The 20509-nt window shown below is 41.6% G+C and overlaps 3 protein-coding genes and 1 long non-coding RNA gene across 4 annotated transcripts in view; 1 reads left to right on the top strand and 3 right to left on the bottom strand.

Annotated features, from left to right (window-relative positions):
* Positions 1–2173: 2173 nt before the first annotated feature.
* LOC103138118 (D-dopachrome decarboxylase-A-like) lies at positions 2174–6966 on the bottom strand. The gene is made up of 4 exons (XM_007552218.2): positions 6894–6966; positions 3615–3743; positions 2739–2914; positions 2174–2491 (listed from the first exon to the last, which is right to left on the bottom strand). The coding sequence occupies exons 2-4, from the start codon at positions 3720–3722 to the stop codon at positions 2419–2421; spliced, it is 357 nt and encodes a 118-aa protein (XP_007552280.1). The 5' UTR covers positions 3723–3743; positions 6894–6966; the 3' UTR covers positions 2174–2418.
* LOC103138117 (growth/differentiation factor 8-like) lies at positions 5163–11624 on the top strand. The gene is made up of 3 exons (XM_007552217.2): positions 5163–5637; positions 6930–7303; positions 10974–11624. The coding sequence occupies exons 1-3, from the start codon at positions 5265–5267 to the stop codon at positions 11352–11354; spliced, it is 1128 nt and encodes a 375-aa protein (XP_007552279.1). The 5' UTR covers positions 5163–5264; the 3' UTR covers positions 11355–11624.
* LOC103138116 (uncharacterized) lies at positions 7310–10237 on the bottom strand. The gene is made up of 4 exons (XR_476225.2): positions 9681–10237; positions 8370–8454; positions 7512–8185; positions 7310–7428 (listed from the first exon to the last, which is right to left on the bottom strand). It is a non-coding gene; the product is annotated as an uncharacterized LOC103138116 (long non-coding RNA).
* A 1820-nt stretch (positions 11625–13444) lies between the features above and the next one.
* pms1 (PMS1 homolog 1, mismatch repair system component) overlaps positions 13445–20509 on the bottom strand; it is a 24010-nt gene continuing 16945 nt past the window's right edge. The window contains exon 14 of the mRNA XM_007552306.1: positions 13445–13717. Within this exon, the coding sequence (XP_007552368.1) occupies positions 13445–13717 (273 nt within the window). The remainder of the gene's footprint in view (positions 13718–20509) is intronic.

Below are 20509 nucleotides of genomic sequence, written 5' to 3'. Positions count from 1 at the left end.
TGTTTATGTCTGTTAAGGTTAACGGCACTGAAAGCAGCACTTTATACCATTCAGACGAACATAGAGACACAATCAGATGACTGATGACCCGCGATAATAACTCAATAGTCCATGGAAAACCTTATAAGCTTGTATTAAAGCAGAAAGTACGGCGGCCACCGTAAAAAAGGCTTACAGTATCAATTATGCCGCATGAACTGATCAGTAGATTATTGCAAAAGAAAAAAAAAATCCCCATGTCCCCTGCAGGGCTCCGTACTCCGTAACAGAGCATGTTGTGACTAAAGAAGTAATGTATTAACTTTTTTAAACTTCAAAAATGTAAAACTCATTTAAATAAATGGACACACAGAGATTTATCTATTCTGGGAAGAATATTTCTCACCAAAATGGAAAGTATTTCCAGACTTATCTATCCCGATTTATGTTTTCGCATCCACCGGAATAATGTGCAGTTGCGCCACTGGTGTCACAGATAATAAACTAAAACAATTCAAAAATTAGGGAATGCTTTACTAGTGCTTTGTTTCCTTATCAAATCCAAATTTTATATCACATTTCTTTTCAAAGGTTCAAAGGGAAAAAATTAGAACAAATTATTTAAACCTTCCGTTCCTCCAAAAGCCAAGGAGTCCACTTCAAAATGTTCTCAGGTGTTTTTCCCTCTAAGGAATCCTTAGACTTCGATTTGCTATTGATGATAAAACTTGTTTACTTTGTGATATTGAATCGACTGAACATCTTTATATGAATGTGTAAAACTTTGTGGGATGATGTGCACTACTGGCTTTTCCCAAAAATTCCTAACTCACCTGAATTTTCTAAGAAAGACATTGTTTTTGGAATTATGAGAAAAGAAAAGACATTTGAATGTAATCATTATTATGGGCAAGTTTTTCATTCACAAATGTCGTTTTCTTAAAGCCACCTCTTCTCATCTCTAAAATTCATGGACAATCATCAAGATGCAGAACTGGATCATATGGTTGGAAAACCCCTAACGGCTCTTTTTGTTGTTGCTCTTTGCTCCTTCGTTTCTTCTGTATGTATGGGAGCAGCCTGGGTTTACATCTGATGCTGATACCATATTTGTTGTATATGATGATAATAAAAAAAAATAAAAAAAGAAGTAGTAGAAGAAGAAGCAGAAGAAGAAAGCGTCCATTTTCATTTAGCACATGCTAGTAGCAACAGGAAGGATCAGCACTTTTACTGTTAGTTACCGTTCAGAAACTACCGTAATCAGTTCAGTTAAATCTAAACTTGGCAACTTTTTCTTTTTCAACCGTAATAAATGTGATATTCAATTGACCTGTTATGACTCAAATGTTGGCTGTCCGCCCCTCTGCTGCATCGCTGTGGAAAACCTGGAGCGGCAGAGAAATCTGCGGCTTATAGTCCGGAAAATACGGTATTTATTTCATAAATAGTGTTATTATCTATTTCCTGGATTTATTCTGTGAAGAACCCAGAGAGGGTTATTTTATTGTGCTTTCTGGAAAACAATACATTTTTACATTTAGGCTCCTGCAACGGTCAGACTTTTTCTGTTAACTGACTTTGGCCTCCAGCAGAGAAGGGAGACGTTATGTGGCCCTCAGAGGAAAACGTTTGGGGACCCCTGCTCTACAGTGACGTGTCTGTGCTTTCTGCTCCTTTGTCACATATAGCTCATTGTTTCCATGATGAAACAAATAATGACGTGGATTCGGATCAAAACGGAAAAATCCACTTCCAGCACACAAAGTGTTTCAGTGGCTGTAATTCTCCACATCATGGAGGCTTTGACCTGAGAACGTCACAAACACAGGAACACATCCAGACTGAAAAATCATTTCATGTTTTTGGCTCCAGCGGTTCATGATGAACGGGCTGCGTTTATCCTGATGGACGTTTGGTTTGAAGAAAAGCTATCAGTAATTTTTACATTTCTACGCCAGCTCAGCATGTTGTGAGCAAACTACTGCATGACTAGAACTGTTTAACTTATCAGAAGTCATTTTGTCTTGAAGGTGAAAATGACTTTTGAGTTTTTTTGTATTTAGGTACATTTCAGAAATAGTAAAACATTCCAGCCTTACTTTTACTTTTACTGGAGTATTTTTGAAAACATTATTTCTAAGTAGAGAATGTGAGTATTTTGTATTATGGGATGTGCAGTGATGAGACATGATTGTTGTTCAACATTCTGCCTTTATTTCATCGACAGGAAGAGTAATCGATCCCAGAGCCGATCCAGAGGAACCGGGACGACCAAACCGTCTTCAGCTCGGGTTCCTCCAGCAGAACCGAACCAGCCCGGTTTTTACTTCTGGAATTAACAGCTTCACTTTAAACAGTGACATTATTTCAACAGTACAAATCTCCAGATGGGATTCTGGAATGGGCAGAGGTTAAAGGTCATCTGCTGCTGGTTCTTCACAGGAAGCTCATTACGGTTCCTTTCTTCCCCACCTGGTGAGGCTGCAGCTCCAGGAACTGGATCACAATCCTGCAAACATCAAACCAGACTCATCACTTCCTGTCCTGTCAGCCAAACAGGAAGCTGTCAACAGAAACAAAGATGGCGGCTCTATCGATGCTTCAGCATCTTTAGCTGGATTTTATTCTATTATTGCCTCATTCATTATTGATTTAAATTAATAACAGCTTCAGAACTAAAGGGACAGAGTGACGTATTCTCTGTTAATATTAACTGAATGCAGTGTTTATAGGACCGTCCAGCAGGGGGAGCTCACCTGTCTTCAGCCAGGCTCAGTTCTTTGGTCAGGAAGCCGAAGATCTTGGCGCTGTGCTCCTTGTTCTTCTCGGCGGTGTCCGTCACAGAGATGGCCGACACCGACACCAGAACACATGGAGCGCAGGAGCCGCCCACCAGCATCGGCAGCCCTGGATGCACCACCATGTTCATCCTCTGGGAGGGAAAAGAGTGTCCGGTCAGTTCGTCTGGTTCACGACAATTATTCAATTGCCCTAAGGAACTATACTAACATAATAATTAATGTAAGCTAATCCACAAATACTTGAGATCATCTCTAAAATGCTTAGAACTGCTTGTTTTCATAGTTCAAACACCAAATATACCATAAAACTCATCAATGCACTCAGTAGAAACTTAACTCTACTGCAGAAGCTAACATCCCGATCTTCGTTATTTCTGCTCGAGTTTTCAGCCAATCAACAAAAAGGAAAATGAACAGTTCTCCTGGATTAGCAATGTAGCCAATAGCATATTTCAAGTAGCATAGTGGACACATATCTCAGCTTCACAAGCTGCATTTTCTTTTGAATATTTAACATATGCTATATGAAAAAAAAAGAACAAAAATACCAGGAATAATTTGGTGTTACCACAGAAAAATCTGTGACATTCCACTGTAAATAATAACTAATTAATGAGCCAATTAAACTCCATCCAGACTCCATTGAATCTGTATTGAATCGCTGTTGTTCTGAACAGTAAGAGGGGCCCCTCATCTAATTCTGCTCAAGGCCCCATAAAACATGGGGTCGCCCCTGCTGACAACTCCTCTGGTTCTGGTCGCCAGATAACCTGGAAACGCTCAGATCTGTTACACCGGTGGAACTGGTGGAAGCGGGTCGGAGGTACTCACGTCCTCCGGTTTCCCCAGCGCCGCCGCGGTGACGGAGCAGAACCGCTTCAGGAAATCCTCGGAGAAGCTGCTGGCAGGCAGGTTGCTCTCCAGGACGACGAAGGGCATCTTTACTGGCGGGACTGGGAGCTGTGGTTAGACTCAACACGCGAAAGGTCAATGACAGACTTTGGTGGCAGGATAATTCTTCTTCCGGTGTCACTTTCAAAATAAAGCATAAAAATAAACTGAGTGTGGTTTTCTTCGACGCTTCCCGAAATAAATTTAGTAAAAATCTGTCAGGGACTTTATTACAACTCGGTTATCCTCCTTCTGTTTTAACTCCACATTTATTCGTTACTCGCGACGAGTAACGAATAACTCGTCGCGAGTGACGTGTTATTTCCGTCACGCGGAAATAACACGTGACGTTATTTCCGCGCAGAAAAACTACAACCCAAATACTGAAATAAAAAACATTTTGAGGATATAACTTTGTCTACCATAATTTTTGATTTTCAAATATTTAAAGTAATAAAAACATAACATAGCAAGAGAAGTAAAAAAATAAAATAAACTGATTCGTTATTCTAAAAGTCACGCTTTCTATTAAAGCCCATTTCCGCCATGACAGAAAAATAAAAGCCCAAGAGGAAGTGAGAAAAATGAATAAATAGTCATAATTTTGACTTTAAAAGTTATATTTATGGAAGTCACGCTGTTTCTCTACGGAAGCTTGCCAAAATCTCACATGACTGGAAATCGAAATTATTACTGAATCACATAATTATCACTATCTGAAAATTACGACTGAACTTCGAAGTCATGACTTTATATCTCATTATATCTTATTAATACAAGTCAAAATTATATCTTGGGTTTCTTTTATGGTGGAAGTGAACTTCCATACTTTTCAGATTGTGTTTTGGATTATTTTTCTTCGGAATTATGAATTATGTCTCAAAAACCCCGAATGAAACAAGTCTGCTGTTGAAACGTCACCAAATGTGAAAACTTTTTCTCGATGCTGAGACTGTAGGATCTCGCACATACAATTCTCCATATAATTTCTAATGTTTATTCCATGGATTATTTTAATATTTATGTATTTATTCAATCCTCTAACGCGAACTCATGTGATATAAAACACGCCACATGATGGCGCTGCCTCCTCAACAGAAACATTAATAAGGATTTTAGCCAATGTTGTTGATTTTTTAGTTATTAATATTTTTTTCCGTCATGAATATTTTGTAGCACAGTATCGTTTTATCTGGAGATTTTTCGGGGAAACACAAAATTCTGAACTAATAAAAATATTTTTCTGTAGAGCCGCAGTCGCTCCATGATCAGCAGCTGCAGGACAATATTTTGTGACTCGTGAGACATTAAAGTTTTTTATCCTGTTTGACAGATGTTTCACATGCTTTGGTTTTTAAATCTGATTCATCTAATAAAAAAATATTCCACTCTGTTTGAATCCATCGTTTCCTCTCCAGCCAATCATGGTTTCTGTTGCCACGTAACAGGCTAAAGTTGGAGTATAAAAAGCTGCGCACTAATAAATTATGACGCCCGTCAGCGCTGCTCATTTTCCCACGCAGCTCCGAGGCGCATCACGTCGCAGCGGATCTTTTCCTTCTCGTTCACCTGAAGCCGAGCAGCAGAGCCATGCACCTGTCCCGGACTGCGCTGTGCCTCAGCCTGCTGGCTGTTCTGGGTCCTGTTGTTCTGAGCGAGCCGGAGCCACAGCCGGCCGCCGCCACCAGCCCCACGGACACGGAGCAGTGCCTCACCTGCGAGGTGCGGCAGCACATGAAGACCATGCGGATCAACGCCATCAAGTCGCAGATTCTGAGCAAACTGCGCATGAAGGAGGCGCCCAACATCAGCCGGGACGCGGTGCAGCTGCTGCTGCCCAAGGCGCCGCCGCTGCAGCAGCTGCTGGACCAGTACGACGTGCTGGGAGACGACAGCCGGGATCTGGTACCGGAGGACGACGAGCACGCGACCACTGAGACTCTGATGATCATGGCCACTGAGCGTAAGTCTGCCTCGAGCTCCACTTTCTGCTCCATTAACGCGTCTTCTGTGCGTAAAGCCACATTTTACGCTCAGAACTGCAAGCAAGGAGTTTTTTGCCGTCGCATGGAGATTCTAGATGTTGGTCGTGAATATATGAATGAAGAAGAATCCCGAAGACTTTTTGTTTTATGTGTTTCTTGCAGAACAATTTGGCGGTTTCTTGACTATTTTTGTGCGTAAAACAAGATTTTACGCACAAAACGGCTTTTATTTTGGCATCTCTTTGAGTTCTTAGGTGTTGAAGCTGCTTTTTACTGGAGCTTATCAAGACAACAAACAGCTTTTTAGCGTCTTTTGTGCTCAAAATTAGGTTTTTCCCCAAAAAGAAGTGCAAAGAAAACGTTCTATTTTGGCATCATTCTGAGTTTTAGATTTTAAGATAAATACCGAAGCATTATGAACCTTAAGAAGGTTGTGCATCAGAAGGTTTATGACAGTTTTATAATGGGTAAAATGAAGCTTTACGCTCAAAAAAGGCGATAAAAGCCACTAAGTGAGACATCAGATGGATGTTTTCAGTGATAATGGAGAATTAATGGGAATTCCCAGGATTAAAAACGGTATTTCTGTTGGTGTTTGCAAGACAAAGTTTCTGTTTTTTTGATTTCTGTGAATGAAATGAAGTTTTACGGACATAAAAACGCAATAAAAACATAAAGTTTGACATTACCTGGATGTTTTTAGGTGATTCTAGTGAATTAAGCACCATCAAGATCACAAATTGTATTTTTGTTCGAGTTTGCGACACAAATTGTTTATTTTTTTTTGCACATGTTGGTAAAATGAAATTTTGCGCATCACAGAAGCAAATAAAGCTTTTATTTATCTTCAAAACAAATTACATTCACTTACTTTTTCGGTTTTAAAGCGTTTTAACAATAAAACGAGGTAAAGGGACAGAAATGAGATGAAGTGATGCACAGGGATGGAGGGATCCAGGTCCGGATCCGGAAAGTTTCTGAATCCGCCCTCAGATGAAGCGCAGCTCCAAGTCGAATTGAACGGTTTGTTTTTCGCACCTCTGAAACCAGCTTCAGCTGTCACCTTCCCAAATAAAACAACCTTCTTCTCTTTCCTTCTGACATGAAGCCAGAAGCTGCAGCTCCGAGCGGCTCTGGTTCTGTTCGCAGCCTGCAGGGTCCGCTGGACACGGAGCCAACAGGAAAACCTAAAGATCATCCCAACTGGTTCCATGTTCTATCTGTAAATATTTATCCTCCGTGCGTCATGTCCTGCTCTGTGTTCCTGCAGCCGACCCGGCGGTCCAGGAGGACGGGGAACCGACGTGCTGCTTCTTCTCCTTCACGCAGAAGCTGCAGGCCACGCCGATCGTGCGCGCGCAGCTGTGGGTGCACATGCGCCCCGCGGCCGAGGCGACCACCGTGTTCCTGCAGATCTCCCGCCTCATGCCGGCCACGGACGGCGGCAGGAGGCACGTCCGGATCCGCTCCCTGAAGATCGACGTGAACGCCGGGGTGAGCTCGTGGCAGAGCATCGACGTGAAGCAGGTGGTGGCGGTGTGGCTGCGGCAGCCGGAGACCAACTGGGGCATCGAGATCAAGGCCTTCGACTCGCGGGGGAACGACCTGGCGGTGACCGCGGTGCAGGCCGGGGAGGACGGGCTGGTGAGTCCGCGGCGCTCCGCCCGGAGCTTCAGCCACAAATATCATTTATATTTTCCTGCAGTTTGAGTTTCATGAAAACTTTTCAGGTCATCCTTCGGGACTCTTTAACTTTAACTCCTCCTAAACTGACCGAGTTAGAAAAAGAGAAAAAAAGTGTTTTCAAACCAGGAATTCATTTATTAAGGAAACAAAAAAGAACCAAACCAACCTGGTTCTGCGTGGAAATGTTATCCCACCTGCAGACCAGCAGCTGGTGATAAAACTATTTAACATCCTTCATTTTTATTAACTGTTGCCCGTCTGTGGCTTTGTCTGAGTCAAACCGATGTGAGCGCATATATTTATGTAAGCAAACAATAATTGGTGACGCTGAGCAGCAGCTTACTACGGAACACCAACAAGGACAAAAAGCCACGAAATGTTTCTGTATCCATCACAGTCAAAGAAACGCAGCAAATCCGTTTCATCCAATCAGAGTGTTTACTGGATGAAAGGAGCCAATCACAGCCAAGTCGAAATCGTCCAGGAAGTGACAGAAACAAAACCAAAGTGCAGGATTTGATAAAAACACAATAAAACACGATAAACTCACATTTTGTAACATGTTCATATAAATGTTTCATTTGTTCATTTCTGGAAACATTTATGATTCCCAGTCGACTTGCTTTAAGGTCACTGTGGATGACCTTTGACCCGCTCTGCTGAGTAAATTGAGCCTTGTTGGAACAACATGTTGGTGTCAACTGGATTTAAGTTTGGGCTTTGACTAGGCCGCTCGGACTTGGTGGAGAGCGTTGGATTGTAGCTCTGGTCTTGGAGGCCATTTTTCTCTCTTCTTTACCATTGAACCATGACCTCTGACCTTTACTGATTCAGGGAGGCCTGAAATGAAATGAAATTTGAAATGAAATGAAATTTTATTCGAACATGATACAAATATAAAATAAAATAGTGCACAGTAACAAGAAGTGCATAAGAAAGAAGAGAAAATACAGATTTTTTTGTTTCAGTTAACATATCATGCTCAAAATGGGGTAGGAAGAAGTGAGAACTTATAAACTCCTACCCCTAAACCTGCAGCGCTTCTGATGTTGTTCTGGTCCAATCAGAACCTCAGAGGCGGACCTGTTCTTCATGTCGTCAGTCGGGTTCTGTCATCATTTAATAAGGAGAATAATCAGGTTTAATGATGGAGGGAGGTCAGTTTGGAGTCTTCATGAATAAAACCTTTAGTGATGAATCAGCAGAAATATGTAGGGGAGGGGCAAAGTTCAAACTTCATACTGTAAAAAACACAAGTTAAAGATTTCTGAGGATAAAACTGAGTTTCCTTGGTGTTTCCGTCGTGCTGCGGCTCCACAGAACCCAGAACCGCTGGTTCTGATCAGGACCAGCATTTTATAACTTTATCTGAATTTTAGCCTTTTCTTCCATCCTCACTGAGGGGATTTTATAGAAAAGCCAACTGGTTTGTCGGACGATTTTTCTGTTTTCGATTTTTGTGTGAAGCGTTGAGCTGCAGGTGTGTTGGGTCAGAGGTCATCTTAAAGCTGCTGCCAGGTTGAGTTCTGATCCAGAAACCGGTTCCTGATCGTTTCTACAGCCGTATGAACAGCATGAGGGTCAAAGTCGTGTTTATGTTTCTGTCTGAGGAACAGAGTGATGCTGTGGGCTCTCCGGCCCACAAGCAGAGAAATCTCCTTAGCAACAAAATCACCAAGTTGATTTCTTCTCCCCTCGATTAAAGTAGCAAAACTATTTTATACTTTTCTTCATATCTGCTTATAAATTAATTTAAAATTCAATATTTTAACTCAAAGTAGAAAATAAAACATTTTTAGGTTTTCAGATTAAAAGAAAGTTGTTCTGATTCCTAAGTTTTTGGATCAACTGTAAAAAATCTAATATGTTTACAGCATAACTGTATTAAAATTAAAGCAAGAAGAAGAGAATGTGAATAGTAACTAAAATACTTTGCATTGTAGGAAGTATTTTAAAAGAAATAAATTTTAAATCCTCATCTTTTAGTAATTATAAAAATGATCAGGGGCCACCCAAACTCATTCCAAGGGCCACAAATGGCCCCCAAGCCGCAGTTTGGACACCTGCACTGTAAAACGTTCAGAGTTAAGTTAGAAATCAGCTAAAATCTAATGAGGAATACTTTCAAAATAAACTCCAGGTCAGAAAGAGGTTGACCTTTTGACCTTTGCAGGCGTAAACAGAGCTGGTTAGTAACTTGTTACATTTATTTGAGTAACTTTTTTGGAAGAAATGTACTTTTAGGAGTATTTTTACTACGTTGTACTTTCTACTCTTACTGGAGAAAAAGTTGTGGATTTTACTGAAACACCAAAACCTCAGCAGACAGACTCACCTGCAGCTTCTGTTCAAGGTTTTTACTCAAAGATTGGAAACTTTTGATTTTGCCTGATTTTATTTTTTGGTACTTTCTTCTCCTTCTTCATGACTTTATATTTTGGTCATTAAGTGACTGATAATCTGATCACTTCCTCCGTACTGCAGTGAACTTTTTATCGAGTCTGACTTTGGCTCGTGCCGTTCAGCCGCAGCAGGCGGTCAAACAGGAAGTAATCAGGCTGGCTCACCTGGACCAATCACATCGGGCCGCTCCGCATTCCTCACAGCATTCCGTGTGACTCTGCAAATCAGAGTAATTGCCTGCACACACACACACACACCCTGTGCGATCGATGACCAGCAGCTCCAGCGCTGCCTCCGGCCTGTGCAGCAGCTAACCAACCGTCTGATGATTTAATTTCTCTGAAAGTCGCGGTTTCATCATGTTTCCGTGACATGTTTGAAGACTCGCTGCCAGGAGGAAATTAGAGGCTGAACGCTGACTCCGCTCCATCGGGGTCAAAAATGACCCGAAATAATTTGGGTTAGTTAGCCGGTCATGAGAGGAAAACATGGAGGTTTGCTTTTTAAAGTCGTATTTTCACCATGTTATTCATTCATTCATTCACATGTTACCGTTTCAAACTAGATATTTAGTTAGCAAGCTAAATATTTATATCCAAACTAAATAATAAAGTAGATCTAAACTATGTAGTTAGCTAAATATTTACTTTAGAAATTAAATATTTATGTAATATGCATATTTATATTTACAATAAGTAAAAGTCGACTATTAAACAGAAAGTTGGGTCTTATCAGTAAATATTTAGCCCTGAGCTAGCCAAACATTAAGTTAGCTTTGAGCTAGCAAAATATTTATTTATCTCAGAGTTAGCTTAATATTTAGCTAGCTCAGAGCTAAATATTTTTGCCAACATCCAAATTCACATGCTGTGAAGATGTATTTGACTATCAAAATAAAAGCTGTGTGTTAAGAACTTCCAGGAACTCCTGCTGGTGAGACTGAATCCACCGATCTTGTTTTAAGCTGAACTGTTGCACAAGAAAACACATGAAGAAGAGATATGAAAACAGGAGTTCAAGAAGCGGCATGGAAGCTTTTATTTTGATAATCCACTTCCAGTTATCAGCAACTGAATTTACATATGTACAGTAGCTTGAAGTCAAATATTTAGTTGCATAACTAAATATTTAGTTTGAAGCTAAATATTTAGCTTGCTAGCTAATTGTTTAGCTATAGCAAATAGTTAGCTTTCCTAATCCATCTCATTGTGTTCTGTCATTTCAGCAACCGTTCATGGAGGTGAAGGTGTCTGAGGGGCCCCGGCGGGCCCGGAGAGACTCTGGTCTGGACTGTGATGAGAACTCGCTGGAGTCCCGCTGCTGCCGCTACCCGCTCACCGTGGACTTTGAGGACTTTGGCTGGGACTGGATTATCGCCCCAAAGCGCTACAAGGCTAACTACTGCTCCGGGGAGTGTGAGTACATGTACCTGCAGAAGTACCCGCACACCCACCTGGTGAACAAGGCCAACCCCCGGGGGTCCGCGGGCCCCTGCTGCACCCCCTCTAAGATGTCCCCCATCAACATGCTCTACTTCAACGACAAGGAGCAGATCATCTACGGTAAGATCCCGTCCATGGTGGTGGACCGCTGCGGCTGCTCCTGAGCCCGGGCGCCGCGCCTCAACCCTTCAGACTCCAGACCGATCCGCCCGATCCGACGCTTTCCTGCAGCCACCTGAGGCCACAAGCAGCCCGGCTCCCTGCAGGGCGGCGCTTTCACCACCAGCATACTGTAGCTTTCTTTCTTCCAGTGAAACTTTAGCCGTCCCGGCTCGAAGCCAGACGGGCGCGAGAACAGAACAACGCCTGATGGACCGTGAAGTGAATGTTGGCAGAAATGATCCAAGTTAAAACAAAAACATTTATTCTCCCCCAAAGTTCCTGTCTCTCTTTTCTGTTTGAGGACTAAAGTTAGATGATATTAACAGCAATTATTTGGGTTAATTAACCTGACAGAGAAAAATATGGAGCTTAACTTTTCAGTCCTATTTTTTTCATGATACTCATGAATGTCAGTTTCAAACTAAGTATTTAGTTTGAATCTAACTATTTAGTTAACAAGCTAAATTTAGCTTAACAAGTATTCAGTGAGCAAGGTAACTATTTAGCTCTAAGCTAAACATATAGCTCTGAGCTAGCTTAATATTTAGTTAGATTTGAGCTACATAAATGTTTAGTTAGCTCTGCGCTAGCTACCAAGCTAACTAAATATTTAGTTTGAAACTTTGACATTTAGATATGAATGAATAACATGGTGAAAATGTGAGTTTGAAAAATGAACCCTCATGTTTTTCTCTGATCTCAAATAACTCAGATTATTGCTGTTAATTTTTGACTGTAACCTTAAAAGCCTGGGCAGACTAACACTCGTTTCTACGCTTTGCTACGTTTGTGAGAACCAGTTTAATCGTCTGACATTTGGAGACCCATTGGAGTCACATTTCACCCCAGCTGAGCCGCTAACAATGAAACATCCAGATAAGTAACAAACCAAAGCCAAAAACAGTCTGGTTAGCAGCATTTCCCCATTAGTCATGCTAATATTTAGCTAAACTCTCCCCAGCATGGCGGTTTGACTGGAGCAGAACCAGTTTTGGGTAAACCCAGCTGAGCGGTCCCGATTGTAGCGTCGGCCCTGAACTGAAGGCGCAGTGAACCCGAGATGTGAGTGACCCAGTTTGCACTATGGACACCAACAGGACGAGTTGGTGGCTACAAAAAGAGTTGTAAAAACTGATTTTGATATGTTTGATAATTTGTATTGTGTGCAGTTGTTTCCGCTGATGGTGTGTATAAAAACCACAATGTAGCAAATAAAACATGTTATTCAGAAACTCTATATGTACTTGTTTCAACAAATAAAGTCTGTAGCTTGTTTGTTGACTTCTGGTTCTTCTTCTGCTGGTTTCTTTCACATTTTGCACCTAAAATAGTTTCGTAATTTTCTTTAAATTTGCAGTTATATTCTAACAAATCCAAAAATAATCCAAACATTGCTTTAAATGTGTTTTGCATAAAAACATGTTGGAAATAACTCACTCAAACATTAATGAGGGAAATCACTGATGTTTGTTCAGATGTGAATCAAAATAACTTCAGGATCAACAACATCCTGCAAAAGTATTTACATCTCCTCTTTGACACATTAAAACTAACTTCTGTGTATTTTACACAAATGTCTTTTATTTTTTAACAATCACAATCTGAAAAATGTGGTGTGCATTTCTATTCAGCCCCACTGACTCAGAACCAACTTCCTCTGGGTTTTATCTCCACCAGCTCTGAACAGCTTTCCACATTTTAGACTTTATTTTTACAGAATAAACTCATTTCTTAATTTAATCCCAATGCAACACGTTGATCTGTCATAAAATATCATGAAGTTTGTGTTTGGAATGATGGAAAGCTGTTTTGTGTGACCCAATAAGTAGATGAATACGTCATAATCTTTAACAAGCTGTTTGAATTCATATTCAAACAGCTTTAATATAAATTGAATATAAATTTAATTTAAATCAGCTGATTTATTGACATATCACATTAATGTAAACTTGCCCCACAAACTAACTTCAGTTCTTAGTAATTCATCTCACTTTTACATTTAAAAATCAGGAAATCTTTTTTCCCCCATTTCTCTTTAAAGCTGATCAATTTAGATTTTTATGCTTAAAAATACATAAAATGACTAAGAACCTTAAACCGGAGGGTCTGGTCCAGTTGGTCCCAGTTTCCCTGACTTGTCTTTTCCCAGTGATGTCGCGCTGCCGGACAGGATGTGACCGCGGCGCCGGGCCGGGCCGGGCCGGGCCGGGCTCAGCGCGGCCTGGTTCCGCCCAGCAGGGGGCGAGAGGAGCTCCGCTCCGGAGAGACACTTCAGCTGGAGGCCTGCCACGGAGAGCGGCGGCGGCGCGGAGCGGATCCGTGGAGGCTGCTTCCTCTCCGGGCTGCAGCCACCCAGCTGCTGCTGCTGCAGCCACAAAAAACACAAACACCATAATGGGCTCAGCTGCAGCAGATTTACTGTTTCTGCAGGTTAACATGTTTATTTTCACATCATGTTTTAGAAATTAGCAAAATAAAACTGGACGAAACTTGACTATTGAGTTTTATCTAATGTGGGTCCAAACCGGGTCATCAACAGAACCAGGATCCAAACACAGCAACTAATCTACAGCAGAAAATGGAAAGAATTTGCAACGGCCTAGTCAAAGTCTGGAGCTCCACTTTATTGAAATGCAGCATTGGGGTCTTCAGGAAGCTGAAGCAACGAAGTGAATAAGTTTGGTGGAAAATAGTTTTTCAAAGATTCTCCTTTTTCTTTTGTCTCTGCAGAATGAATAATATTCATACATGATGACATGTAAATGCCTCCAACAATAATTACAAATAATGATGAAACCTTTACTTTCTAAGACAAAAACAGGAGGTAACAATATTTATTAAAATCTGATTACAGGAAGTAGGAACGTCGTTTGTAAAGTTATACAATCAGAATTTAACAGCAAAGATTTGGATTATTTAGCCTAAACATTTTCAAAGTCAGATTTTTATCATGTTAATCATTAATTTATAAATGTCACAGATTCAAACAAAATATTCAGTTTCAAGGCTAAATATTTAGCTTCGCTCAGAGCTAAATATTTAGCTAATATGCTAGTTCACGTAAGCTTTTATTTTGGTAGTTCACGTCTACCAAAATAAAACGCAAATAGACCAAAATAAAAGCAAGCGCGGCTGATTCGTTTCAATTGGTGTTCATGTCGTCATCGTTTAGTCTTTTCTTCATCACATGGTAACAGTCTAGCTTACAACAAGTAATGAGCCATTTTAATAAACATTTACACTAGCAACAGTTCGGAAAGGGTTCGGAAGATCCAGCTTTTATTTTTATAGTCCACTTCCGGTCATCGGTATGTGAATTAGCATATCTGATCTAGCTTAAAATTTAATTGGCAAACTAAATATTTATCTTGCTAGCTAAGTATTTGGCTTCAATCTAAATATTTAGCGTGCTAATTAAATATTTATGAATATTATTGAAAGTATGACAAAAACATTCCCACGTTTTCTAGCATGACAGGCTAAATAACCCGAGTTATTACTGTTCATCTTTTAACTTTGTAGCTTCCCGGTTATTGTGAGCTGCTGACGCACAACTTAATGCAGCCTCTTTAATAATCCATTCTTTTATGATTTTTGCTTATTTTGTGTTCTGAGGACATTGCTGCAGGATGATGAAGTCTCATTCAATCTGTTGTGAAATGACTCCAAATATGTTTTATCATTATAAGAAGCAGAAAATAAACTTAGAAATCTTTATGGCCCATCTCTATTTCTAATTTCTTAGAGAGTGAGGTTGTGAAGCCTCTTTGCCAAGACCCTAATCTTCAGATTGTGTCTCAGCTCTGGACTGCCAGCCTGGTGAAGCTCCTGAGTTGCAGCAGCTTGTTGTCTGCAGCAGACAGCAGCTGCTGGTAAACATTTTCACTGAGCGTCGTTACATCTGTCATGAGTTGGACCCTGGAGGACCGTCTCCGCCAGCAACATTCCACCTCTGACAGGTGAGGAAGTCCGAGTGAGAGAGCGGGAAGAAGGATGTTAGGGGGTGAGGGAGTATTCCAAGGCAGCTGGAGACCCCGTTATTGGACCGGATTCCTGTTGTGTAAAGTTAATAGAAATTTAAACTACGGAGCAGGCATTATTTTTTTAAGTTCTCTGATAAATTAACATCATTGTACCCTGATGATGTACGATGATCATGGTACATTCCCTTGAATTTGATGATAATATAAAGACAGTACTTTGGGTTTATTGATCCAAAGTACCAGAAATAGAAATTCAGACACCAACAAACAACGTCTGGATTATCTTAAGCAGTGTTTTTCAACCCTGGTCCTCAAGTCACACTGCCCTGCATGTTTCAGGTCTTTCCCTGCTTCAACACACATGATTTCAGTTGATGACTGATTAACAAGGTTTTTCTGAACTGCAGTCATTTAAATGGGATGTGTTAAAGCAGGGAAACATCTAAAATATGCAGGGCAGTGCGCCTTGAGGACCAGGGTTGGAAACACTGGTCTAAAGATTAGCTTTGAAAAGCATGAAGGGCTGATGAAGACAAGATGGCTTCCTCAGATTCTCTGCTTTGCCCTTTCTGCTTTGCAGGGTCACACAGTCCAGCTTTATTTGTTTTAGGACCTAATTATTTTGCTTCAACTTAAATATTTAGCTAGCCCTGAACTAACTAAATATTTAGCTTGCTCGTCACTCGATGCGTTGCCCCAATCCTCCACATGACCCTGAAGAGACGCTTCAGCCTCCCCAACCTCACAAAATCCTAGTCTTCAGGATCTCCTGACCCTACCTCAGCAATCGCCTCCATGCCAACAGATTCACCTTCCTCTCACTCAGTCCATTCTTTGAAGGACAACACGCTCCCCACCCAATCCTCACAAAGCAGATGCAGAGTGGGCTGCCCTTCGTTTTCCAGAACTTCCTTCAGGTCAACCAAAGTCCTTCTGGATTCCTCTGACACCAGAGTCTTTGGTTCTACAACCACAAAAGCTGCAGACCTTCTGGCCACTCCACGCCGTCTTTATGAGGCTGTGAAGCCACCAATCTTTCCTCCTCAGAGGATCCACTGAGGGGCCACCGCTCCTGAACATGGCCCATTCAGGTCACATGTCCCCAATGACAGAAAATGCTTTTCCTCTTTCCTTTGTAGGATCACCAAGGTTTTCTTTGTCATTTCCTGCCTGTTTTGCATTTTCCCAGATTAACAACAGCAAACCACAGAGTGCCATCTGCCTCTTGAGGTTAGTTTCTGTCCAAAAGCCAGAGTATCTTGATCAGCCCAGGACTCATTATGGCACCCCTGGAATGAGAACAGGCATGCTCCAGAGCTGCGAGCGGCACTCCGCGCCAGCTCGCACTCATAACTCTCTTCCTCCGATTAGTGCCAGCTGCCCGGCCCTTGGGTTTTGACAGATATAGTTGTTACATTATCCCTGGCTGCAATACGTGCTTCACAGATTTGTGCTGTAATTTCAACCACAAAGTTAAGCAAATCCCTAACAGCGTGCTAATTTATGGCCGTGCTGCTTCCTGAACACATCAGTCTGTCATGTCAACCCTGTTTTCCAGGACTGCTTGAGGTTTTCAGAGATGTTTGAAAAACAAAAGGTGGCATTTCATCTTTCACCAAACAGAAATAATCTAATTATGCTAAAAGGACATAGAGTCAATACAATCCATAAAAAGTAAATTACCCCAAACTTAACCATGTGTAGTACCATGTTTGCTCCGAAACTTTTTCCATATTCAGGGAGACATGATGTTTTTTTGTCTGTAACGTCCGTAACGTTACGGACGTTACAGAGTCCGTAACATCTCTGGAGGAACTCTGACCCATGCTGCTTCGATGAATCGCTCTAGGTTGGCAGCGTTCAGTGGTGGACCTACTGACAGCTTTGGGCCAGTTTCCTGCTGCGTAGCCAAAGTGGGTTTGAATTTTAAGCCATGAAATGGTGGATTCTGGTTCCATCAGTTGGGCGACTGAAGACTAAAGCTACACATGAACTTACCAACACGTGTCAGCTTGTGGCCTTCATCTGGACTTTGATGCAAGCCAAAATGCGAAGGTCATTCATGTGTTGCTGGAGTCTTCAGCTCACCAGATGGTTGATCCACTTCACCTTCAGAGACGGTAAAGTGGTGTTAAAAATTTTTCTGGATCTGAACCAAACAGTCATCCATGCCCTAAAGCAGCAAAGAAAACTGTCACCTTCGAGGGAATCGTTGAGATGTTTTTGGTAAATATGAGGTGGGTCGTTCGGATCATCAATGGTTCTGGCGTTGGAACTCTGACAGGGAGGCCATGTTTAGAGTTTTTCTCATCTTTATTGCTGACTCATGATCTTAACTGATGGTGTTAAGATCATGTTGACGCCTGCAGAGCTGAATGCCTCGTTTTCGGTGCGCTTCAGGATGCCGTTTTATAGTCCAGCGTATTCAGGAGACTGAGTCTAACTGGGCAGGAAGGGTTAAACCCAAATGCCTAATGTTGCATCATACTAGTAAGACGACAAATATGATGCACTAGTGACATTTTTTCTGTCAGCCAATCAATGACAGTGTTGTGTTACGCCAGTAGCACCATCCAAACCGGACCGTACCATTGTCCTGTGGACCTACAGGAATGGAGTAGTCTGATCTACTTTTACAATGGAAACAGACAAAACAGCAAACCGAAATGTACCAGTCAGCCTCCACTGATCGGTGCGCTCTTGGCCAGTAAAGTCAGTACATTATTTTAGAGCATAATCAGAGCATTTCCACCGCCAGTCAGACTCTCACTGGGCAGGAAGGATTAAACACAAACGCCTACAAGTACAACCACAAACTAGCTACGTTTGTCTGCCTCCAGATCACTGGTTGTTGTTGGGTGACACCAGTAGCTCCACCTAACCATACTGTGTCATTCATGGACCCTGAAGAGAGCTGCGGCAAAGAAAACGAGTAGAAATCAACCTGGAGAGGAAATCTCCAGGTTGATTTCTACACGTTTTCTTTGTTTGATGATCTGAAACCCTTTAATTGTGACATAAGCAGAAGAAACGTGTTTGTGCAGAACTAAAGTGTTGAGAGTCACTTGAACACATTTGGGTGAGAGGGATACAAACAGCCAGGGAAGGTTTTCGCTTATCATCACTACATATGGATACTGAGTCCCACCGCAGGGAGAAGTGCAATCGGATCGCCTCAGCTTATGATAATATTATAGTTGGTGCTGTGAAAGGTCAAACCACAGCACATGTCGGGCTTTATGCTGAGAGAACTCCCAGATGGCCCCAGCATTGCAGGACCGAGGCTCTGCAAATGCTTCTGGGAAAAACATGAATGCCGGGTAGGACCTGTGCCTGTAGTCTGACCCGTTTCTCTCTGCGCTCGTTTGAGGCTGGTCGCCGGCGGATACTCGCTGCTCAGAAATGCGTGCAGCAGCAAAAATCTACACTGTTTGCCTTGGGCCTCCAAGGGACGTATCAGAGTAATTAGGGAGGATTAGGTGATGATCATCTTTTTACCATGTGACCAGGCTGTTTAAAAGGTCAGCAGCGGTTCGTTTTGCCAGCTGTCTTCTGAAACACCTGTTTTAATACAGTTTCTGCTGCCAGAATGAAGGATTTGCTCATGATTTCTCCCACAGGAGGGATGGTAGGAAAGGAGCAGTTTTGGAAAGCATGCAAAATGTTTCACTTCTTCATTTCACACACGTCATCGAGACAGGTTTCTGCTCTCCTGTTACTACCTTAATGTGCAGAGCCACAGGTCCCCGTCAGCAGCTGGGCCACTTATACAGCCGTCTCAGAACCCAGGAGTAACCATAGACTTTAACAGACTCATCAAATTTGAAATAAAATCACATGAACTATATTTAACACCTTTCCCGCTCTATTTTTGGATCTGTTGGAAGAAGCGGTCATACGGGGTACCGAGGACTCGGACCACCTGCTTCTGTTTAGAAACATGAAACTAGGCTAACAGAACAAGATTGGGGAGTAGATAAAGACACCTGAGTTAGCTAAATATAGACTCTCCAGGTTAGACCCGCTTTTCCCTTCAGACCCTCCTTAATTCTTCATGGCACCGATTCGACAAGGTGTCAGAAACCTTCCCCAGAGAGGTTCTGGAGACCAGCTGGGTTCAGCAAACTCACTGTTCCAGAAACCAGCTGGAGACATGCAGCATCACCCTGCAGGAAGGAACCAATCAGAAGACGGCCCAAAGGGCAGAGATGTGGGCTGTGGAGGTCAAATGATGCTAAACCGTTTCCATGGCGATGCTTCAGTCAGTTCCTCCTGATTTGTCTCCATTTGCTGATCCTGTGCGGTTCCTTCCTGTTTAGGCGGTACAAACTGGACTTGATTGGCAGCAAAATGCATTCATTGGTTGGGCAACAGATTGAAGAAAGGCAACACTTCCTATGAACAACAACTAAACCAACATATTCACTTCGTTAGTAAACTAACTATTTAGCTCACTAAGAAAATTTACAGTTTAGAACTAAATATTCCGGTTAACTAAAGATTTAGTTTTAAGCTAAATGTTTAGTTTGTAAATTAGTTTCAACATCAAACTAAATATTTTGTACACAAGCTAAATATTTGCAGTGCTCGCCAGTTAGGGCAAAAATTTCCAACTAAAGTTATTTCTAAATTTACTGTCAAACTAAATACTATGAAGCTAAAATGTTTAGCTTCAAACTACATTTTTTGTTTAGCAAGTTGAACATTTAGTTTCAAGCAAAGCACAGTTTGAAAACTAAACATCTTGCTAACTAGTTTGGGGCTAATTAAGCAAGCTAAATATTAAGCATCAAACCAAATATTTTGTTTGTAAGATAAATATTTAGCTTGCTAAATAGCTAGGGCAGGGGGGGTATGGGGGGGAAAAGTGATGCCAATTCTAGGGGCCCTGACCAACAGGGGGCCCTGTTTTTATTATTATTTTATAAATAAAAATAATTTATTTTTTTGTTCATAGAAATTAAAAATAAAATATGGGGGTCCTGTCAATTATAAAATTAATCATATTGTATTTTCAAAGATTGTTTTTAGCAGTAAAAATGTAATGTTTCCACTCCCAGACCAAAAAACACACATCCATATTTGCCTGTCTGCGTTAAATGGTTCGATCCTGTTGGAGCTTCAGAGTGACGCTGTTAGCAGCAGACAGTGGAAATCACGAACGATGGTGGCGG

This window comes from Poecilia formosa, unplaced genomic scaffold, assembly GCF_000485575.1.
Source record: "Poecilia formosa unplaced genomic scaffold, Poecilia_formosa-5.1.2 Scaffold47, whole genome shotgun sequence".
NCBI lineage: Eukaryota > Metazoa > Chordata > Actinopteri > Cyprinodontiformes > Poeciliidae > Poecilia > Poecilia formosa.
The sequence above is the reverse complement of the archived record's forward strand: the minus strand, read 5'-3'. Positions and strand labels throughout refer to the sequence as shown.